Here is a 23,537-nt window from a genome sequence, read left to right as displayed (position 1 = left end):
GTTCAGCAGGTAAGAGCACATTGGGCTCTTAGAGAGGACCTGAGTTCAGCTCCTAGCACCCATGTTGCAAAGCTCACAACTGTAAGTCCAACTTCCAGGGATTTGATGCCCCTCTGTGGCCTCCTGACACCTGTACTCATGTGTACATATCCCCACATAAACATACTCAAAAAATACTTGTAACTAATCTTTAAAATTAATCTTTTAAAAGGATTTTATTTATTTTATTTTATTTATTATATATAAGCACACTGTGGCTGTCTTCAGACACACCAGAGGAGGGTATCAAATCTCATTACAGATGGTTGTGAGCCACCATGTGGTTGCTGGGGTTTGAACTCAGGACCTCTGGAAGACCAGTCAGTGCTCTTAACCTCTGAGCCATCTCTCCAAAAAGGATTTTAATTTCTATGCTGGTAAGGCAGTGGCAGGTGGCTATCTGTGAATTCAAAGACAGTCCACTCTACATAGCAAGTATCTAGGCTAGCCAGAATCACAGTGAGACCCTCTTTGTAAAGAAGGACGAGAAGAAAAAAAAAAAAAGAAGGATGAGGAGGAGGAGGAGAAGAAGGAAGAGGAGGAAGAAGAGGAAGAGGAAGAAGAGGAAGCAGCAGCAGCGGCCAGGCTATGGTGGCACCTGCCTATGGTGGCACCTGCCTATGGTGGCACCTGCCTATGGTGGCACCTGCCTATGGTGGCACATGCCTATGGTGGCACATGCCTTTAATCCTAGCAGAAGCAGGAGAATCTCTTAGTTCCAGGACAGCCTGGTCTACAGTGGGTTCTAGGGCTACAGAGAGAAACCTTATCTTCAAAAAACAAAACAAAACAAAAAACAAAGGCCCTAACTTGCCAGGGTTTTCAGACTACCCATACTTACAGTCAGTCTTAGGAAACACCTCTTTTGTAAGCCCATGTAAGATGAATATCAAGACGTGTGGATCCCTTCCATTTTAATGATGGTTGTTTCTCACTGACCAAGGGGATTGCCCTCTATTACTCTTTCAGCTGATTTATAGATGCTGGGAGGTGTCTGTGAACTGAGGAGCTATATTCTAGCCCCTGTAACAGACACAGCTCTTGAACAGAAAGCCTTCCAAAACCTCTGCAGTCGCGTTAGCTCTGATTAGGGCTACTTTTCATTCAGCAAACATTTATTAGCTTCCTTCTGTATGCCTAGCTGGTGCCAATGTAGGGAGAAGGCACTGAGCTCTCTTTGAGATCTTCAGTTCCAAATCCAGGATCACCTAGTCGCACGCCTCCAGGGCTAGAAGTTGTGTGCGCACCACTCGCTCCCCAACTGCGCGGCTTTTCTGAGCGTTACGGCGCCCTCCTCCTCCTGTTCCCCCTACCCCACCCCACCCCGCGCGGGGCGGGCGGGGATCCACGGGTTTCGCTCGGCGTTCGTAGCAGAGAAGAGAGGACCCTTGGGAACCCGACCCTGGTCGCCCAGTTCTGTTCTGGCTTGGGCCCACATGGAGGGGACCGCGGAGTCCCAGACGCCTGACTTACGAGACGTGGAGGGCAAGGTGGGCAGGAAGACCCCCGAAGGACTGCTCCGCGGGCTCCGAGGCGAGTGCGATCTGGGAACCTCTGGGGATGTGCTGCTCCCGGGGGCTTCCAGCACTGGCCACGGCCTAGGGGACAAGATCATGGCGCTGAGGATGGAGCTGGTGAGTGTAGGTGCTACAGGCCACGGGGACCGGGACGTTTGTAGGGGCAGGGGCAGGGTCCCGGAGTTGGGCTGGAGAAGAGGGTCCTTCCTGGATCAATCCATCCGGAGTTGAAAGCAGAGTGAAGTGACGCCTCATTATTTGGTTCCCAAGGGTGAATGAAGGGTTGATAGGTCCTGAGAACTGGGAGTAGGAGGCACAGCTCTTGGAAGTTTTCCCTGCCCAATAATCGGGAGGAGAGAGGCGAGGGCTAAGTAGCACCGGGAAAAAAAACAAAAAAAACAAAAAAACAAAAAAACAAAACAACTTAGTACAGCGCATCCGGGACCACCAATTTCCTCAAACCCCCTTCTCTAGCAAACAGGGGAAGAGGTTTTGTTCCTAAGGCCCCAGGGTGTTCATGTCAGGATTCAGCAAAAAAGAGGTTTGGTGAGGCAATACCTGCTGGAAACTGCTTGCACTGGGGCACAGTAAAAACCCGTCCTTTTCCTAAGCACTGCACCATCACTGTATTAGAGGGTCTAAGATCTTAATAGAGAGACATAGCTTCACAGTTCAAGTTGGTCCTTCTCCTGGGACTCAGTCTGGTTTACAGGCTCCCTTCTTCTTGGGGAAAGGGAGAGGAAACAGCCACACCACCCCACCCCCTTCTCTGGAGCTGTTGGTCTAGATTCTGAGCCAAATGGGCAGCCGGGTCCCAGCGGGCTCCCCTGGGGCCCTGGTTCCGGTGAAAGAGATGAATTACACCTGCCACCACTTTGCAGCCAGTTCTGGAGAATTGAGGAATTGCCAGCTACTCATTGGCTCAGAACCAGGAGCCCACATTGACAAGTCAGTCAATAAGTCTTCCTGGGGTCCCACTGTGTGCACAACCTGTGTCAAGCAGATCTGGAAGGGTGGAAGGAAGGACATGGGACCTCGAAGGCCAGTCTAGGGCTCTCGTTCTATGGTAAGAGAGGCTAAGAGAGTCTCCTGGGCTGAGTGGTCAGAGAGGATCCCTGTGGGCAGGATATGAATGCCAAGTTTGTATTTGGCCTTGAAGGTTGTAGTTGAGTGCCAACTTCTGCAGAGCAGGGCTGTGGCTGTATTCACCTCTGAACGAGGTCTTGTTTGCCTCTTTGTACAAATTACTCAAGGCATAAAGAGAGTTTACCTAGTTTGTCCTTTGGAAACTAAGGTGTTTTGTTTTGTTTTCAAGACATGGGCTCACTGTGTAGCTCAGGCTGGCCCCAAACTCGTATTCCTCTCATCTCAGCCTCTTGAACTCTGAGATGATGGGCACGTGCTGCCATACCCAGCTGGAAATTAAATTATACGCAGAATATAAGCCATGTATTAACATCTGGGATCGTACAAGGTATTTTTCTTTTTAAAGGATTTTAAGAAACTGTATGTGTAGGAGTATTTTGCTGGTGTGCGTGTGTGTACCACATGCATGCCCGTTGCCCATGGACGTCAGAAAGGGCATCAAATCAACTGGAATTGGAGTTATGGATGGTTGTGAGCTGCTATGTGGGTGCTGGGAACCTAACCTGGGTCCGCTGCGAGAACAAGTGCTCTTGACTGCTGAGCCATCTCTAGCCATTCTTCTTCTCCTTGGAGGTGCTGAGATGGAACCTAGGGCCTTTCACAGGCTAGGGGAGTGCTCTGCAATCCAGCAGTACCACCACTCCTACAAGATGTCCCCTTTATGCTCGGCTCGATATGAGGTATTTCATAGAGGAAAGAATGAGGTACAGAAGGTTAAGCAGTCGCCCAAGGTCCCTCAAAAAAGTAAAGTGAAAATTTGAGCCCAGATCATCTGACCACATTCATCGTGAAGACATTCTTTGTGCCAGATAGGTTAAGCACACTTCATGTCTTTCAAATGAGAAAAGTTTCAAATGCCATGGGCTCGCTTCTCATACAGGGAATCTGGAGGCCAGCCTAACCTCTGACTCTCATTCTTAATACAGTTTCAGGGAGTACATTTAACTTCTGGTTTTCATGTCTTAACTTTTGGCCTATCAGGCCTGGGGTCTGAGGTTTCCCATGAGGGGAAAGATCTCCAGTCATGCTCCTTTCTCCTTCAGGCCGAGATAGCATTGATTTCTTGTTGTACTCTGCTCTACCCAAGAACAAGGGTAGGACAGGAGATTTGAAGGCAGGAAGGCAGAACTGACCAAGCCCTCGAATATCCTTCAGAAGTCCCTCAGCCTACTCTCCTTGTGTAGGAACAGAGGCTTGCCCATCAGGCTAAGGTCAACTCTGCTTTTGGCTTCCTACTCTTGCTTTGTTTCCCTGGTCAGAAGTTGAGTCAAGAGCCAGATTCTGAGATGTGTGGGAATGTGAAACAATGGCAGTCTCCCAGTCCACCCAAAGAGCTGTTGCTATGAGAAGCCACCTCCACAGAGCAGTTCGTGAAAACACACTAGGCAAGAAACGGAGGAACGGCACGGGTTCAAGTCTTGTCTCTGCCTCTGATGTGTTTTGTTGTCTTAAGGAGGGCCCTGCCCTGTCTCTTCCTTGCCTTTGGGGCTCTTCACCCTTTGGAGAAGGAAATAAGGGGGTAACCATGAAACCAGACACCTGTTAAGACCTTTTTTTTTTTTTAATTTTTTTAAAGATTTATTTATTTATTATATACACTGTAGCTGTCTTCAGACACACCAGAAGAGGGCATCAGACCCCATTACAGATGGTTGTGAGCCACCATGTGGTTGCTGGGATTTGAACTCAGGACCTCTGGAAGAGCAGTCAGTGCTCTTAACCACTGAGCCATCTCTCCAGCCCCTGTTAAGACCTTTTATTTTAATGATATTATTTAATGCCAACAGGCAGTTACCTTGGATCTAGAAATTGGTCTTCAGGCTTTTAACCTGAGGCCTGATTTGGGTTGAGCACAGAGGGAGCCAGAGTCCTGCTGGGGACACCTGGGCTGAGCAGAGTCTGATCTACTTATGGGAAAGAGAAGGAGCCTCCAGGGAAAAGCACTGGGTGGCTTCTATTTATCTTCCGCTCTGTTTCCAAAGAGATGGCATGAAATGAGTGTTTCTTTTTCTATCGAGAAAGCCTTCTGCTTCTATTCTGGGAGGTGATGCTGTCGCAGTCAGGGAATCCCACTGTTGCAGGATTAAAGAATCTGGTGCTCAGATTGGTTTCCTAAGCAACGCAGTACAACTCAGCCTCTTGAGTCTTGGGGACCAACTGGGAGATCAGCTAAGAAAGGTGAGAGAATCACAGAATTGAACTAAAGGTACTCTGTGCAACCTTAGGCAGAGAACCACAAATGGGTGGGCAGGAACTGCTCTCAGGGAGCTTTGCCCTGAGTTAGGAAAGGAGGAGACAGACTGAGGCTTGTACAGGAAGAGGAATGCTGTTGGGGGCTAGGGATGTGCTCAGATGTTGAGCGCTTGCTTGCCTTTCTTAGGGAAAGCCCTGAGTTGAATCCTCTGTACTACATAAAACTGGGTGTGACGGGGCAGGCCTGTAATCCCAGTACTCTGGAGGTTAGGCAGCAGAATCAGAAGTTCAAGAAAAAAAATGCTGGAATGAGGGCCTGCCTCCCAGAAGAGCTGACCTGGAGTGATGTGATATCAGGTGTTGGCCATTTAGAATGGGAGGAGGGTGCATCCTTTGGTTGGATTGCTTCTCTCCACTGTCAGATCAAGTCCAGCCTAACCAGTCTTAGCTCAGTCTTCCCTCTAGGTTTGGGTTATGGCCCTCCAGGTAAGCACGGTTCTCTGTAGCAACTGTTTTCTCTACCATTTATCATGTGGAATTAAAAAAAAAAACTATAGATATTTTTCTGTTTGTTTTGCCTGTTTATGTATGTATATGTGTGGACCACATATATGACTGGGGCCTGCAGAAGACATAAGAGGGTTTGTATCTCCTGGAACTGGAGTTAAGGACTGTTATGAGACACCATGTGGGGACTGGGAACTGAACCCAGGCCTTCAAGAACAGCAAGTGAAGTCAGGCATTGTGGCATACACTTTTTTTAAAAAAAATATTTATTTATTACATATAAAAAATAAATACATATACGTATACTGTAGCTGTCTTCAGACACACCAGAAGAGGGCATCAGATCTCATTATAGATGATTGTGAGCCACCATGTGGTTGTCGGGATTTGAACTCAGGACTTCTGGAAGAGCAGTCAGTGCTCTTAACCACTGAGCCATCCCTCCAGCCCCGTAGCATACACTTTTAATCATGTGGGAGGCAAAGACAGGTGCCCTTACCAGCTAAGCCACCTTACTGGCCCTCCAAGTCCTTTTTAAAAATATCTTTCTATTTCGAAATAGTTGCCTAGGATGTCCTTGAATTTGCAATCTTGCCTCTTATCTCTTCAGTAACTGGGGTTACAAACTTGTGCTACCAGGGTCCATTTCTATATGAATCTGGTTACTTTGGTTAACAATTAAACTAAACTTAAAAGCAATAATGTGCCAGGTGGGCTGGTGCACTTCTTTAATCCTAGGACTCAGGAGACAAGGGCACCAGATCTCTATGAGTCTGAGGCCAGCCTGGCATATATAGTGAGTTCCAGGCCAGCCAAGGTTAGGCAGTGAGACCTGTCTCAAAAACAACAAGCCTGGCAAAAAGGGATGTTAGACTCAAGCTAGAGAGACAGACAAGGACCACAGTGTGATAGGCTTGGGAATGCGGCTGCTGGTGTGTCTGGACTTTGTTCTCAGAGAGCTGCAAAGCATCAGAGCAGCTTCAGACTGGTGCTCAAGAAAGGTTAGCTCAGTACACTTGAGAGCTGGAGGGATCCTGGAGATTACACTGTGAGCCATTCTTTAAAGATTTATTTATTTATTATGTAAGTACACTGTAGCTGTCTTCAGACACATCAGAAGAGGGCATTGGATCCCATTACAGATGGTTGTGAGCCACCATGTGGTTGCTGGGATTTGAACTCAGGACCTCTGGAAGAGCAGCCAGTGCTCTTAACCCCTGAGCCATTGCTCCAGTCCCACTGTGAGTTATTCTTACTTCCAGGAAACTAAATGGACACCAATGGCCCCACATCCTAAGCCTTGTTACCAGTCTTCAGGGAACAGAGAATCAAGCTAGAATCCTCAGCTCCCACTTCCTTTTGCCCCAGACTGCTTCCCATTTAACACCTTACCAGCTATCCTTTGGTTGTAAGTCATATTGGCCAGTCTGGATCGGTCTAATAGTTTACCTTGAATAGAAAGTTTGAAGCCCAGTGTCTTAGTTAGGGTTTCCTATTGCTGTGAGGAGACAGACACCATGGCCACAGCAATTCTTATAAAGTTTAGAGATTTAGTCCATCACATCATGGTAGGAAACACGGTGGCAGGCAGACAGACAAGATGCTGGAGCGGTAGCTGAGAATTCCACATCTTGATCCTCAGGAGACTGAGACACACTGGGTATAATGAGCATCTGAGACCTCAAAGCAACCCCCACTAGTGACACACTTCCTCCAACAAAGCCACACCTACTCCAACAAGGCCATCCTCCTAATAGTGCTACTCTCTATGGGCCAAACACTTAAACACATGAGTCTATGAGGGGCCATTCCTATTCCAACCACCACATCCAGTCAGGTTGGATTTGCGTGTGTGTGTGTGTGTGTGTGTGTGTGTGTGTGTGTGTGTGTGTGGTGTGTGTGTTTGTGTGTGTGTGTGTGTTTGTGTGTGTGTGGTGTTTGTGTGTGTGTGGTGTTTGTGTGTGTGTGTGTGTTTGTGTGTGTTTGTGTGTGTGTGTGTGGTGTTTGTGTGTGGTGTGTGTGTTTGTGTGTGTACCTGCACATGTGTGCTGGGGTTTGGACATGCTGAGCAGGGACTCTGCATTAACTCTAACTCTGAATTTCTTTGGCCTTTTAAAAATTTTTTTTAAAGATTTATTCATTTATTATATATAAGTACACTGTCGCTGTCTTCAGACACACCAGAAGAGGGCATCGGATCTCTTTACAGATGATTGTGAGCCACCATGTGGTTGCTGGGATTTGAACTCAGGACCTCTGGAAGAGCAGTCAGTGCTCTTAACCGCTGAGCCATCTCTCCAGCCCAGCCTGTACTCTCAACTGCTAAACCATCCCTCTGGTCCCTGATTTTATTAATTTTTTTTTTTTTTTTTTTTTTTTTTGGAGCTGAGGACCGAACCCAGGGCCTTGCACTTGCTAGGTAAGCGCTCTACCACTGAACTAAATCCCCAACCCCTTATTAATTTTTTTTTTAAAAACTTTTTTTTTTAAAGATTTATTTTATTTATTATATATAAGTACACTGTAGCTGTCTTCAGATACACCAGAAGAGGGCATCGGATCTCTTTACAGATGGTTGTGAGCCACCATGTGGTTGCTGGGAATTGAACTCATGACCTCTGGAAGAACAGTCGGGTGTTCTTAACCACTGAGCCATCTCTCCAGCCCCCCTTATTAATTTTTTAAGAGGTCTCACACTAGCTTCGAACTCCTTTAAAGTTTTAATTTTTAAATTATTAAAAAAAATAAAAAATTTTAAATTATTTTTATTTATATGTATGTGTGTTTGTGTATGTGTGTGTGCACGTGCCTGTCAAGATCATAAAAGGGGATTGGATTTTTTTTTTATGGAGCTGTAGTTATAGGAGGTTGTGAACCACACCATGTGGACACTGGAATTTGTTACTGGTGTTTTGCTACTTTGTGGATTTTTCTTTCTTCCACCCTTCTCCATCGTTTCCCACCCTTTCAACTCCCTAACACTAGATAGGGAAAAAAGGATAAAAAGGAAAGGGGACAACAATATGGTTCAACTATTTCTTCCTGATTAGGGACACTGAGTTCCTTGGGCCAAGTTTGGTCTTCCCTGGCCAGGATATCACATTTCTTCTTCTTTCTTCTTTGCACATAACTACTGAATAAGTGGTAACAACAACCAGCAATCTACCTACTGGGGCTCTAGCATTTATACACCCTCTGAAAAGTTCTGGATGTCACACAATCGCAACTGTCTGCAGCTGGCAAGATCACACCCCTGCTAGAGCACAAGGCAAATCACAGTCAGCTGCTGTAAGCAATCGTGTGAAGCAGCCCCATATAGCACAGCTGGGACTAAAATAAAAACATTCCTAGTTCTGTTTTTTTTTCTTGTTGTAGTTGTTTAGATTTATTTATTTATATGAGTCCACTGTAGCTGTCTTCAGACACACCAGAAGAGGGCATTGGATCCCATTACAGATGGTTGTGAGCCACCATGATGTGGTTGCTGGGATTTGAACTCGTGATCCCTAGAAAAGCAGTCTGTGCTCTTAACTGCTGAGCCATCTCTCTAGGCCCCTAGATCTGCTTTTTAAAGAAACCAAAATTCTCACGGCAGGAACCAAACTCCAGTCCTCATCAGGAGTATCAAACACTTAACTGATGAGCCATCTCCTAAGCCCCTGGCCTCAAACTCTTCACTCCTTCTCAGCCTCTTTTTCTGTTTGCTTGTTTGATTTCTAAGACAGTTATAGCCTTCCCTGACCTATAACTCACTTTGTAGACTAGGCTGGCCGGGAACTCACAGAAATCTTCTTGCCTCTGCCTTCCAAGTGTTTCTCCTCAGCTTTTTGAGTGCTGAAGTTATATGCATGAGCCATATTTTTTTAAAAAAAGCCCTCATTTTATTTTATTATTTTATTTCATTAATTTTGAAACAGGGTCTCATGAACCTCCGGCTGGTTTTGAACTGCCAGTGTAGCTGAGAATAGCCTTGAACTTCTGATCTCCTTCTTTCCAGTTGAGTGCCTGGATTACAAGTGTGCATCACTACATTAGTTTATCCAGTGCTAGGGATAGAACTCAGGGCTTAGTGAATGCTAGGCAAGTGTTCCTCCACTGAGCCACATCCCCCACCCTCATATTTTAATATTTAATGTCTACAAAGACCCTGCTGTAGAAAGTGCATACCTGATAGCATTTAAAATCCTTGTTCCCAGGCTACAAAGTGAATAATTTAGCCTTGTTTTTTAATCAAGGAAACTGAGGCTCAAAGAAAATATGATAGCTACTTAGAATCATGCAGCTAATCAATAGGGAAGTTGTTTTGTTGTTTTTTGGGGGGGGTTGTTTGTTTTGTTTTGTTTTTGAGCTGTGACTTCTCTTAAGCTCTGTAGACCAGGCTGGCCCCAAACTCAGAGATCCACCTGCCTCTGCCTCCAAGTGCTGGGATTAAAGGCATGCGCCACCACTGCCTGGTTGGAAAGTTGTCTTTTTGTTTGGTGCAAGTCATGGAACCCAGGATTTCACACATGCTAAGGAGGCAAGTCGATCTCCACTGAGCTGTATCTCCAGCCTAGATCCATCTGAAAATTTAAACAGGGGTCTCTTTGCTCTAAAGCCTGTATCTCTTCCCGTGTTTTTTTAAAAGTGAAGTGTAGCCGCCTGGACCACCTGGGAAACTCATAGCCTGAAAGGGAACTAATGTCTTTTCTCACTTCCTCAGGCTTACCTGCGAGCCATCGATGTGAAGATTCTGCAGCAGCTGGTGACCTTGAATGAGGGAATTGAGGCAGTGCGCTGGCTGCTGGAGGAGCGGGGGACACTGACCAGCCATTGCAGCAGTCTCACCAGCAGTCAGTATAGTCTGACAGGGGGAAGCCCAGAACGCTCAAGGCGGGGCAGTTGGGACAGCCTGCCAGATACCAGTTCAACTGACCGGCTGGACAGTGTCTCTATTGGCAGCTTCTTGGACACGGTGGCCCCCAGAGAGCTGGATGAACAAGGACACCCTGGGCCTTCCTGTCCTGAGATTGACTGGGCAAAGGTTATACCCAGTGAGGACAGGGCCAGGACTGAGGTGGACATGACATCCACCAAGCTAGGGAGCCTAACAGCTACATGGAAACTTCCAGGGGACGGGCTCCAATGTGGACCACCTGAGCCATCAGAAGATGACAGTGCTAAGCAGGGCTTTGAGGCTCATTGGTACTGGGGACAGTGCCAGGATGATGTGACCTTCTTGTAAAAACTTTCCTACCCATTTGCACTTTGTGGCTCTTTCAAATTTTGGCCCAAGTCTCCCTCAATTTTCTCTCCACCTCCAACTAGACGGGGGCTGGAGGCTGTACTACAATCAGTTACCATGGAAGCCTGGCTTATCTCTCTGGTTCCTGGGGAGCCTCTGCATTTATCCCTCAATTATTAGGTCCCTAAGGCTATCTCCATAGAGATATTGACTCTAGAGGCCTAGCCTGTGGCTCCTGATGTAAGGCTATCTCCATTCCCCTCCCCAGTGAGGTGAGTTTTATGGAATGTAGGGCCTCTAGGAGATCACTGAGGAAGAGATCTCATCAAAGCTTAGGAGCCAGGAATGCCTCTTACCAAAAAAATGGAGAATTGACCCTGTTTCAAAATGCTCAAACCCCCAAGGATTGGTCCGCCTAGATACCTTTGGAGTTGGGAGACCAACCCTTTCATGCCTGCTGGGTGATGTCGTTTCTTGTCATGATACATGAAGAGTGCTTCCTCTATACCAGTCCTGGTGGGTTTGGCATTTAAAGTCCCTGCCACTGCCTCTTGTGAGAAGGAACATGTCGTTCTTCCTGGCAAATGTGTGTGCTGCTTTTCTCAAGTTCTTACTTTTCAAACATGGTGTTTTCATGTTGTTCTCAAGGCTTCCACTTACAGCCCAGGGCTGTAAGGATACTCTTGTCGAGTAAGAAACTCAGAGGCCTCCACCCTAGGCTCCCAAATCTCTTGGCTCACTTTACTGCAGACTTTTGTCTGGCTCTGGGCTGCCCCATCACTGATTCTTGCCTCCAGATCTGTCTGCCAGAGTTCAGCCGGAGTACCCTCACAGCGTCTCAGTTTCCTTTTTAGGTCTCTGTGGGGTTTTTTGTTTTGTTTTTTCGGTTTGTTGTTGTTGTTTTTTTGTTTTGTTTTGTTTTTGGAGACAGGGTTTTTCTGTGTATCCTTGGCTGTTCCGGAACTCAGTCTATAGATCAGGCTAGCCTTGACCTCAGATATCTGGCTACCTCAGCTTCCTGAGTGCTGGGGTTAAGTGTGTGCCACTGCTACCCAGCTGGCCCTCTTCATTTCTATGTGTGTCTTACCCCACTGTTGCTTGAATAGGAGAGTGAAGGTCTCAGGATTCTGGAGACACTCTTGGGTAGTGGGACAATCTTGTCATCTCTGGCTCTGTGATTACTTACCCTTCCCTCATTCTGGCCAGCCTTCCACAGTTTGGTCACAAGGATGCTTGCCTGAAGTTGAGACACAAGGAATCCCTTTGTCTGAACTACAATGTGGGAGTGTAGCAGGAAAACACAGAGGCCCTTTGGTCCCTGGGCCTCATCAAGAAGAGACTATGCAAAGCCCTTTTTTAGGGCAAGCCCCTGACTCCTAGACTTGATGGGTAATCAGGACCGGCTCTAGGGTTGGCTCCCAAGGCCCTAGCTAATTATACTAGAGAAGAAATCCAGGGAAATTGCTATTCTGGGGTTCAGGCCCAGAGAAAGGGGATGGGGCATGGGCAGGGTTGAGGACAAAGGATGTGGTTAAACTGGGACAAATAAGCAAGGTGTGTTAGAGCACGCATTGGATCCCAGCACTCAGGAGGCAGAGGTGGGTGGGTCTCCCTGAGGTCCAGGCTAGCCAAGGCTATACCACATAGTGAGACCCCGTCTCAAACAAAACAAAACAACAACAACAACAACAATCAAACCAGAATGACTTCTTGGCAATTAATGTTTTGAGTCCCAGGCAACTGCCCTGTCTTTCTAGGGCCCTGAATTTGGATTCCTGCAGGGGGAAAGGATGATCTTTGTTCAGTGGACCCTCCTGAGTTGAAGGAGTCTTCGTCAAATCCCAGAATAACAGCCATTTTCTGCTTTTCAGAAATCCCATGTTGGGGAAAGGGAGGTAGCCAAGTTGACTGTGTCTATTCTCCTGTCTCCAAGCTCCAATACCTCGATAGTCGTTTCACTTTTTTTTTTAAGATTTATTTATCTTATTAATAGATGGCTGTGAGCCACCATGTGGTTGCTGGGATTTGAACTCAGGACCTTTGGAAGAGCAGTCAGTGCTCTTAACCACTGAGCCATCTCTTCAGCCCTCGATAGTTGTTTCAAATCCTACAGCAGTACACCTCTGGCTCCTCTCCTCCCCTGCCTCAACGTGATCACATTTCTAAAGTGACTTCTGCTCTTCTCTGTTGTTGCCAGATCTCCTTCTTGTGCCTATAGCTCATACCTCTCCTTACCATGGCCATAGCTCTGGGGTTCAGACTCCACCTTCCTATGCCCATCCATAGCTGTGGGGTTTAACTTCTCCTTACTGCGCCCATAGCTCTGGGACTCCTGCTTTCTTGCCCTTAGACTGGAATTTTTATGTCTACAGCTCTCCCTTTCCTCTTGGAAGCACTCTATTGTATTCCTTTTTTTTTTTTTTTTTTTTTTGAGGCTTTAAACTGAGCTGAAGAGATTGCCTGCCTCCTGGTGGCCACTATGCAACATTGCTTGAGTTGCTGGGTGAAATCCCCAAGTTTAAATGTAATTCGGTCTAGCCTTTAAGTACAGAGAGGATTAGGCCTAGAGATGGCATAGATTTGCCCAGTTCTACCTGTTGTGAAGCTGTAGCAATAGCAATGTTACAGACCTTACTGTCTGCCCGCAAACCCACAGCTCCTTCCTGAGGCCCACTACCCAGTCAACACCCCAAAGCCCAAAGGATTTGAAAATTACAATCCTCATTGTAGGATTTGAGACCTATCTGGGTAATCCCAGGCACTTGACAGGACAGATCAGGAGTTCAAAGTCATCTTCAGCTACATAGCAGGTTAGTTCAAGGCCTATATGACTATATGAGACTCTCTCTGTCTCTCCCTCTGTCTGTCTCTGTCTCTCCCTCTGTCTGTCTCTGTCTTTCCCTCTGTCTGTCTCTGTCTCTCCCTCTGTCTCTCCCTATCTCTCTGTCTCTCTGTCTGTCTCTCTCTCTGTTTGTCTCTCTCTCTGTCTCTCTCTCTTTCTCTCTCTCTCTCTCTCTCACACACACACACACACACACACACAAACACACACACACACACACACACACACACACACACACACACACACACCCTACCCCTAAAGAGTCAATTGAGTCTTTAGAGGACAGGGATTCCAACCTGACTAGGTAAAGGTCATGCTGATCTGGACATCAGATAGGAAAATCCATATCAGTATTTTTTTCTGAGAAAGAAAGGTGACATGGTTCATGGGGAGGAGTTGGAACTTAGAAGCTGAATTGGGTGAAATTAGGAAAACCGAGTTGATCTCACGTAGGGAAGGTGCTCCACAGTTCAGAAAAGATTCAAAAGTGTTGGGCAGGAGACATGTGTGAGTGATTTTTGAGATTCCAGTGTTTAACTTGTTTTGAGACAGGTTCTCTCTACATAGCACTGGTTGTCTTAGAACACAACATTGTAGGCCAAGCTGGTCTCAAACTCACAAAGATCTGCCTGCCTCTGCCTACCAAGTGCTGGGATTAAAGTGTGTATCCAGAGTTGCTATTGTCTTTGAAGTTGTTTTTTTCAAAGAGCATCTATGTTGTAGCCAATGTTGCTCTGACACTATGTAGCCCAGTCTTGGCTGGAACACATGGCAATACTCCTGCCTCAGCCTCCTGAGTGCTGGAATGAACGACACTTGGCTTTGGACTCAGTTTTGGACTTCATCATCTGAGGAGTCCATGAGCCACAGTAAGCATATCCCTACTTCATCCTACCTGCCCGTTGACAGCCTGGTTGGGACCTGGGCGTCCTTGTAGCATGAAGCTTTGGGAGTTATAGGTAGGAGCTGTCTGTGAGCTCAGCAAAGTGTAGAGAGGTTAGAGGTGCAGAGACGAGACGAAATCAGGACCAAGTCTGAGCAGAGGAAGCACACCGCCCCCCACGACGCTGGGGTCTTCCTCAGAACTCAGAATTCCAAGATGGTAGCTTTGGAATCGGGACCTGGGAAGGGTAAGATGGGTCTGGCTACCCTGATTTCATCGGTCCAGGCAACATGAGACTGTGGGAGAGGTCAGCTGTTAGGGTGTGTACTTGGTAGAAGTGGGGAGTGGTGGTGGTTGAATGGAAGCCGAGTGGCAGTTCCACGGGGTTGCAGTGAACACGAGCTCACTGTGGGTATGGCCAGGCGCATGCTGAGTGCTCAGTTACACAGGCTGGAAGAATGCTCGGTATACACCCACAAGGAAATGTAAGATATAACAAGAAAACTAACCTGGTTTACACATTAGGCATTTAAAAAACATTAATTCTTAAACTTATAAACAACTCATTGTTACAACATTGTTGCTTAGAAATTTGCCAATTTCAGATAGATAACAAGCCAGAGTAGGGTGAAGGTCAATGTGATTGGAAGGCCTTCCAGGAAATCTATGGCTCCGAGCTTCACCCCCCTCAGTCATTCTTTCCTTATTCTCCTAGAACAGGCAGTATACTGATTTGTTGTTGCTGATATAATGAATTATTATAAACTTAGTGGCTTAAAAACCAGTTAGGCTGGGTGTGCTGGCACATGCTGGCAATCCCAGCTCTCAGGAGGCGGGGGCAGGTGGGTGGCAAGTTTTAGGCTGGCCTCAGAAAAGAATTAGGCCTTGGGAGAAAATCTTTAGCGTTTTTAAAACCTGTAACCCTTATGACCAAGGGTTTCTGCAGGCTGGGTTCTTGGCAGTTTCTCCTTTCCCGTGCCACTGTGTGTGCCTGTTCCTCCAGGCAGAGGTAATTACACTCCCAGCAGACTAACTCAGGCTCTCCCTGGGAAGAAGACTTGTCTCCTTTTTAAATGGATTTTTATTCCTTAGTGGCTAATTATCATTGATACTAGACTCTTTTTTTTTTTAAAGTTCCTGTTCCCTAGTCTCAGTCTTCTCTTGGACAGAGGTAAAATCTCAAATGTGTCAATATGTTTGGGAACGTATCTTTAACTTGTGTATGTGTCTGTGCACGTGTGTATGGATATATGATTCTGTGCTTTTACGTGTTTTAAAGTGTATAATGGTCATTTGATCATAAACTAACTTCTCTAATGAGCTGCTCTCCTGTTTCAGTGACAACACAATGCAAGGCTTGTTTTTACTTATTCACAGAGCACAGTATTCCTGGGCTCCATCCTCCCTTGCACAAGTAAGGCCCCAGCCCCCCCGCCAGTTTCAGTGTGATAGACATAAACTTCCCTACCAAGTTTTCACCACCATGTTGCTTTACTGTCCACTGATGATTAGAAAAATGGGATTTTCTGACACTCTTAATTCACTTTTATTTATAAGTCTAGTTCTGTACAGAAAAACTTCCCACCTCAGAGGACCATTTAGATACTCTGAAAATAAAGTTCATACCAGTGGTAAGTGACAAATGCTTGTGTCTTCTGTCCCCTCCCCCCTTTTCTCTTGACAGTCTCATATTGTCCACACTGGCCTTCAACTCACTATGTCGCTCTGGCTGACCTTGAACTCCGGATCTTCTTGCTTCTGTCTTCCAAGTACTGAGATTATAGGCCTGCACCACTATACCTGACTTTACAGAAATAAACTACACCCAAATGGGGTCTCACTTTGTAGCTCAGGGGTCCTCCAGCCTCAGGTTCCCAAGACTAGGATTCCGTGTGTTTGCCACCATGCCATTATCCCATGCCAGTTTTGAAGTAGTAATGGTGCTCTATGCGATTGTTCTGCTTTAGTGTCTTTCACACTCACTGGTACGAATCTGTAGTCATTGTAAATGTAATGTCTTTCAATCATGCAGGTTTGTTTGGGTTTTTTTTGGGGGGGGTTGTGTTAAATATATAAAATATAAAACACGGGGAGCTGAAGAGATGGCTCAGGGGTTGAGAGCACTCGATGCTCTTTCCGAGGACCCAGGTTTGGTTCTTTGCACACCCAGCAGCTTATGATCACTTGTAACTCCAGCTCTCAGGGATCAGATGCCTGCACTCGTCTGCACTTACATACACATACCATACACACATACCATACACACATACACATACCTACACAGAATTAACAATAGTAAAAATTGTAAAAACTATTTTATGTGTACATATGTGACTGTATGTATGTGCAACATGTGTATGCAGAAGGGGGCGTGGTGGCTAGAAATGGTATTTGATATCTTGGAACTGGAGCTACAGGTGGTTGGTTGCAAGCTGTCCTGTGTGGGCGCTGGGAACTGATCCCTGGACCTCTGAAAAAGCAACAAGTGTTCTTAACCACTGACCCATCTCTCCAGCCTTAAAAAAAAAAAAAAATGGAACATGGGACTGGGAATATTGCTCAGGTGTAAGGTAGAGTGCATTTCTGGTGTGTGTGAGTCCTAGGGTGAATCTACAGAACAGGGAAGTTGATAAAGTGCAGTATGGTAGTGTACTCTGAAATTATGGCATTTGGGAAACAGAGGCAGAAAGACTAGAAGTTTAAAGTCATCCTTGGCTATATAGTGAGTTTGAGGTCAGCCTGGGCGCCATGAGACTGTCTGGAGAAATAAAATAATCAAGAAAAAGTGGAGAAAACAGAGTAATGAATACTTATACACTAACCAAGCAACTTTCTTTTTTGAAGACCTTAGTTAATTACATTTCTCAGGGATGGGGGTGTACCTGCCATCATGCATAGGAGTGTCGAAGGACAGTGCATAGGACTTGGTTTTCTCCTCCCACCATGTGGGTCCTGGGATTGGAACTCAGTCACCATTAAAGGCAAATACCTTTACCCACTGAACCATCTCACATACCCAATGGACCTGGGTTTCATCCTTAGAATGCACATAAAAGAGTGAAGTTGGTGGCCAACACTAAGGGAGGGTCAAATGAGCAAGCCTTTGAGGCCCATGGGCCAGTCTAACCAGCGGACTTGGTGAGTTCCAGGCCGATGAGACCCCATTTCAAAGTACAAGGAAGGTGGTGTACAATGAGCAATACCCGGCGTTGTTCTCTACCTCCCAGACACCACACACACATGCCTGTGCAGTTACACATATGTGTGCACCTGCACACACACAAGAACATTCAAAACCCAGCACTGAAAAAGAAACGAGGCTGGGCTTTGGTAGAGCCTGCCTTTAATTCTACTACATAGGAGGCAGAGACAGAGTGATCTCTGAGTTCAAGGCCAGCCCAGTCTACAAGGAGAAACCCTGTCTTGAAAAACAATAACAATAGCCAAAAAAAAAAAAAAAAGTAGGAAACACAAGATAACAGGCAGGTAAAGAGATTTATTGCTAAGCCCAAGTCTGATCTCCAGGACCCACATAGTGCAAAGAGGTTTCGAATGTAGTGGGGATTGGGGGAAAGGGAGGACGGGATTCTAAGAGACAACACGCAGATTACCAGAAAATAAGGAGTTATTTTTATTTATTTTTTATTATTTTAAGTGTGTTTGCCTGCATTTATACATGTCTATATACTGTGTCCATGCCTGTCCCTGCAGAAACCTGAAGAGTTAGGTACTTGGAACTGTTAGTTGTCATGTGTTCACTAAGGTCCTCTGCAAGGGCAGCCAGTGCTCTTGGGAAGCCCCTGAAGGATTTATTAGAAGCGTTATTCACATTGATGAACCAGCCTGCCTCCATCTTAGACGGCCATCTTAGAGTAAAGACAAAACTGGGCACAATTCCTGTTTATGATTAAATCTCTATTTATCAAGAACTGGGCTATGCCCAACCTGGAACCTTAACTACAAATGGTCTGTACTGTCTGTTCCAGGAAATAACAACCCTACCTTTGTTACAAAAGGTTGTTATGACTACCCTGTTATGACCACTTTGCAACCATGTCTTTGTTTCAGATGGTGTAATGAGTGACTTATCCTTACGTTATTTTCCTGTAACTCCACCTATTTTGCCTGCCAAGTCCCCCATTTGGACCCCCTCCCCCTGAGCTATAAAAGCCTTGTCTTCCCCACTTCCAAGACTGATCTCTTGAACCCCGCTTTTAGAAAGAGACGGCCTTGGGGCTGGGGATTTAGCTCAGTGGTAGAGCGCTTACCTAGGAAGCACAAGGCCCTGGGTTCGGTCCCCAGCTCCGAAAAAAAGAACCAAAAAAAAAAAAAAAAAGAAAAGAAAGAGACGGCCTTCTTTGTAAAATTATTATTATTTATGGACTCTACATTTATAAAATTAGTATGGCAACAGTTATTCCTTAATGCGCTAATTCCCCAATAACCACACAAAGAGATTGAGATTTATTAAAATCTCATATACTGAGCAGTTATTTCTCCTCTAAAGCTCCATACGAGTCAGGCTTCCTCCCAGACAACATTCCCACATTACTTGAATTTTTTCTTTGTCCTTTTTTTTTTTTTGGTTCTTTTTTTCGGAGCTGGGGACCGAACCCAGGGCCTTGCGCTTCCTAGGTAAGCGCTCTACCACTGAGCTAAATCCCCAGCCCTTCTTTGTCCTTTCTTGATCCAGCTCTCTTCTGAAGCCTCTTCAGTCTCTCCTCATGGCTCCCTCCCTCACGGTTTCTTTCTCTTCCTCTTCCCTATAATAATCGGAAGTCCCGCCTTATTCTACCTAAAGCTCTGTGTCAGCTTGGTGGCTTTTATGGGCAAGGCAGAGAATGAATGAGGAGCAGTGTTTATACAAACTTGAGACAGGAGCTTCTAAGAATGAACGTACCAGAGCCATGTCCAGATTGATACAAGATACGGGGGCAGAGAAACCAGCATTTGAGTAACACAAGGATAGCCTTTACACAGTCACAAAAACATGCCTACACTTGTGCACAAATAAATAATCTTTGGATTAATTGATTGCTTTAATTAACTTGGCCACGATGATTTGGGTTGATCTTTCTGCTCGAATCTTTGGCATTAACAACAGTGTGGACAGAGGGACAACAGCGTGGTGTGGTGTAGGAGAGTGTGGGCCTCAGCACCAGGGGCATGGTGGGGTCTCTGAACACAAGCAGAGCAACGTGGCAGAGGAGGGAGCCTCGTTTTCTTCTTGTGAATTTTACGGTTTTATGTTTATGAACATGAGTGTTTGTATGTATATCTATGTGCCACGTGAATGCCTGGTGTCCCTATAGCTGGGGTTATAGATGGTTGGGAGCTGCCATGTGGGTGCTGGGATCTGAACCTGGATCCTCTGCAAGAGCAGCAGTGCTCTTAAACACTGATCCATCTCTCCAGGGCTTGGGGATTCTCCTTTTATACTTTTTGAGAGATGGGGAGGTTCACTCAGGAGCCTATAGCCAGGTTCTCTGATTCCCAGGCTAGAGCAGGAAGCAGGAAAAGGGGTGGAAAACAGGGTATTGTACCCCTGTGACATGAGCTTATGTGGCACCCCTTTGATGTGAGCTTATATCATAGTTTGCTAGTGTGGGCCTTATATAGACAGTGTCCCAGTAGGGGCTTGTCAGCATCTGTGAGGAGGCCTGAGGAGAGGCTAGAGTGGAACATTCTTTTTTTAAAGAATACACACACACACACACACACACACACACACACACACACACACACACACACACACACACACCACACATCCATGATTTATCTTATGTGTCCTGTGCACATATATGTGCATCTCATACATGCCTGCAGTGAGTACTATCATGTAGGCACTGGGAAATGAATTAGAGTCCTCTGCAGGAGAACCAAGTGCTTTTGACAATCAAGCCGTCCCTCCAGCCTCATGTTTTATTTTACGTTATGTGTGTGCCTGTGTGTCTACGTGGTTACATACATGTGAATGTTGGTGCTAGAGAAGACTCCGGCATCCGACACCCCAGAGGTAGTGGCAGAGTTAGAGCAGTGTGAGCTAACCTAACATGGGTACTGGGGGTTGGGCTCCTCTGGAGGAGCTATACAAGTTCTTAACTGCTGAGACATCTCTTATAAGACAGAGCTCCTGAAAGCTGATGGCTGCTAGGAGAGGAATAGTCAGTTTTCTTTTGGGGCTGAGAGCCACCTTCAATCCTAGTAAGGCACTAGGAGTTAAGTAGATTCTATGATAGGCAGACAGGGAGATACAGAGCACCCACATGGTGGTACTCACAGCAGGCAAGCATATGGTGCACATACACACACCCAGGGAATACTCAATACACACATAGTTCTAAAAATATATACCTTAAAAAAATAATGTCAGCATCTAGCCTCTCCTCAGGCCTCCTCACAGGCCCCTACTGGGACACTGTCTATAAGGGACATGACTAGATAAATAGAGATTGTGAACTTTCAAGATGGCTGGTTGCTTCTTTATCCTCCTGACCTAAGACAAAAGCGTAGCACCTGAAAAGAGAGGCATGGCAGACTTTTTCTCTGACTGTAAGGCCCCCTGCTTGTGGATAGGTCTGACAAATTCAAGGCCAGACCAGGGCATGTTTAAAGTTCTGGACCTATCAGGCTTCCAGTCTTTGTTAAAACCTTAAAACCTCTAGCCCTCAAGAAGATACAGCTTCTTCATACAGTCCTCCCCTCCGCTTTCAAGGGTCTTTCTCTGTGTGCCTGTTGTTTGTGTGTGTGTATTCTCCCACACCTAATAATAGCCTTTGGTTTCTCATGGTACAGCCCTTTAATCCTAGCATGGGGGGCAGAGGCAGGCAGATCTCTGTGAACTTAGGGTATAATAAAAGAAAGAGGAAAAAAAGAAAGAAAGAAAAAATGACAGATATATGAACATAGGGAATGTTTTCAGAAATATTTGAGATTCAAGTTATCAATATATACAATTGTTACTAAAAGAGTAAATATACAAATTGAGAACCTTGGGTGAGCTTTACTATTACTTAAAAAAGTGATCATACTGTCAGAAGTAAACTAAACAATATATTAAACTTTAAAAAAATGTAGTTATCGGGCTGGAGAGATGGCTCAGTGGTTAAGAGCACTGACTGCTCTTCCAGAGGTCCTGAGTTCAATTCCCAGCAACCACATGGTGGCTCACAACCATCTGTAATGAGATCTGATGCCCGCTTCTGGTGTGTCTGAAGACAGCTACAGTATATAATAAATAAATCCATTAAAAATGTAGTTATCAAGGTATAGCAGTGCCTGCCTTTAATCCCAGCCACTCTGGAGGCACAGAAGTCTCTGCGAATTCTAGGCCCTTCAGAGGTACACAGTGAGAACCAAACGCAGGTCCTTCAGAATAGCAGGAAGTGCACTGAACCACTGTGCTATCTTTCCAGCCACAGGCCCTCCCTTTTGTGTGACAAATCCTACTGACTGAGCTAGCTGGAATTCTTTTTAAGAATCTTAAAAAATTTATTTCAAATTTTATGTTTTGCCTGCATGTATAGACATTTGGGTACCACATTTGCGCCTAGTGCCTACAGAGGCCAAAAGAAGGCATTGGGTCCCTGGAACTAGAGTTACGGACAGTTGTGAGCCACCATGAGGGTGCTTGGAATTGAATTTGGTCTTCAGGGAAAGCAGCCAGGGCTCTTATCTCTGAGCTATCTCTCCAGACTCCTAGCTGGATTTTTAACATATATATATATATATATATATATATATATATATATATATATATATATATATATATATATATATATCAGAGACAGGGTTTCTCTATAGCCCTATCTGTCCTGGAACTAGCTCTGTGGACCAGACTGGCCTCAAACTCAGAGATATTGGCCTGCCTCTGCCTTCTGAGTGCTGGATTAAAGGCTGCACCGCCACACCCATTCCTAGCAGTAATAGTTGACTGTTAGCAGCTGAGAAACTTCACAGATCCCAGCGGGTGGGGCTCTTTTCCTTTCTCTTCTGTGATTATCCTGTCTTTCTAGTCTGCCTCTTCCACAGCTAGGTATGATGTCTAAGGCCTGTAATCCTGGCTTTCAGGAGGCTGAGGCAGGAGGATTTCAAATGAGTTCTAAACCAGATTAGGCTACATAGTAAGATGTCAGCATATGGCTCAACAAAGAACAAAAACAAAACCCAACCTAAACCAGAATGACACAAAGCTAACAAACCCCAAACCTCCAAAAAAGTCCCTGTGAGAAAGGTGATGCCACTGTAGGACCCTCTCCTGAGAGACCCCACCCCAAAGGGTTATCTTTTTCTTTTTTTTTTTAAAGATTTATTCATTTATTATATATAAGTACACTGTAGCTGTCTTCAGACACACCAGAAGAGGGCATCGGATCTCTTTACAGATGGTTGTGAGCCACCACGTGGTTGCTGGGAATTGAACTCAGGACCTCTGGAAGAGTAGTCGGGTGCTCTTAACCGCTGAGCCATTTCTCCAGCCCGGGTTATCTTTTTCTTGAAGTAAAAGACTTGACAGGTTGAAGACAAACAGAATGGAAAAACCAGACTCTATCAAGTTCTTTAACCTTTAAGGGTAGAAAAGACATAGATATCTGTGGGTTTCCAAGCCAGATTAAGGGACAGTAGAGCATTGTTCATGACCCTCCCTCCCACATCTACCAGAAAGCCCAGCAGGAGTGGGGCCACTCCCTACCCCAATCACCACTGAGACCCTGCTCCTCTGCATCCTGATGGCCACTGGTGTGCAATGGCCGATGGGGGTGGGGCAACCCATAGATATAGGGTTAAAAATAGGGAGGCTGAGCCTGGTGGCACAGGGCTATAATTTTAGCACCAGAAGGTAGGAGCAGGGGGATCAGAAGTTTGAGGCTAACATTGGATACATGAGACCCAGTCTCAGAAGAAGCAAAACAAAAGAAACCTACCAAATAGAAGAATTTATACATTTTCTAGGACTGGGTAGAGTTTCTTTCCTTTAAAAATATTTTTCTAGGCTGGAGAGACGGCTCAGTGGTTAAGAGCACTGACTGCTCTTCCAGAGGTCCTGAGTTCAATTCCTAGCAACCACATGGTGGCTCACAACCATCTGTAATCAGATCTGATGTCCTCTTCTTCTGGTGTGTCTGAAGACAGCTACAATGTAATTATATATAATAAATAAATAAATCTTTTGAAAAAAATATTTTC

At 45.6% G+C, this 23,537-nt stretch overlaps 1 protein-coding gene and 1 long non-coding RNA gene across 2 annotated transcripts in view; both read left to right on the top strand.

The window, feature by feature from the left end:
• LOC148005993 (uncharacterized) overlaps positions 1-23,537 on the top strand; it is a 1,435,680-nt gene that overhangs the window by 1,371,585 nt on the left and 40,558 nt on the right. The gene's annotated exons all lie outside the window — the stretch shown is intronic.
• On the top strand, positions 1,370-11,208 carry Lurap1 (leucine rich adaptor protein 1). Its single transcript, NM_001109263.1, has 2 exons — positions 1,370-1,673; positions 10,105-11,208. Exons 1-2 carry the CDS (start codon positions 1,476-1,478, stop codon positions 10,624-10,626), a joined length of 720 nt encoding a protein of 239 aa, NP_001102733.1. The 5' UTR covers positions 1,370-1,475; the 3' UTR covers positions 10,627-11,208.

The sequence above is a fragment of the Rattus norvegicus genome, chromosome 5 (genome assembly GCF_021556685.1).
Source record: "Rattus norvegicus strain SHRSP/BbbUtx chromosome 5, alternate assembly SHRSP_T2T, whole genome shotgun sequence".
In the NCBI taxonomy this organism is placed as follows: domain Eukaryota; kingdom Metazoa; phylum Chordata; class Mammalia; order Rodentia; family Muridae; genus Rattus; species Rattus norvegicus.
Note: the sequence above shows the minus strand (reverse complement) of the source record. Positions and strands in the feature narration are given on the sequence as shown.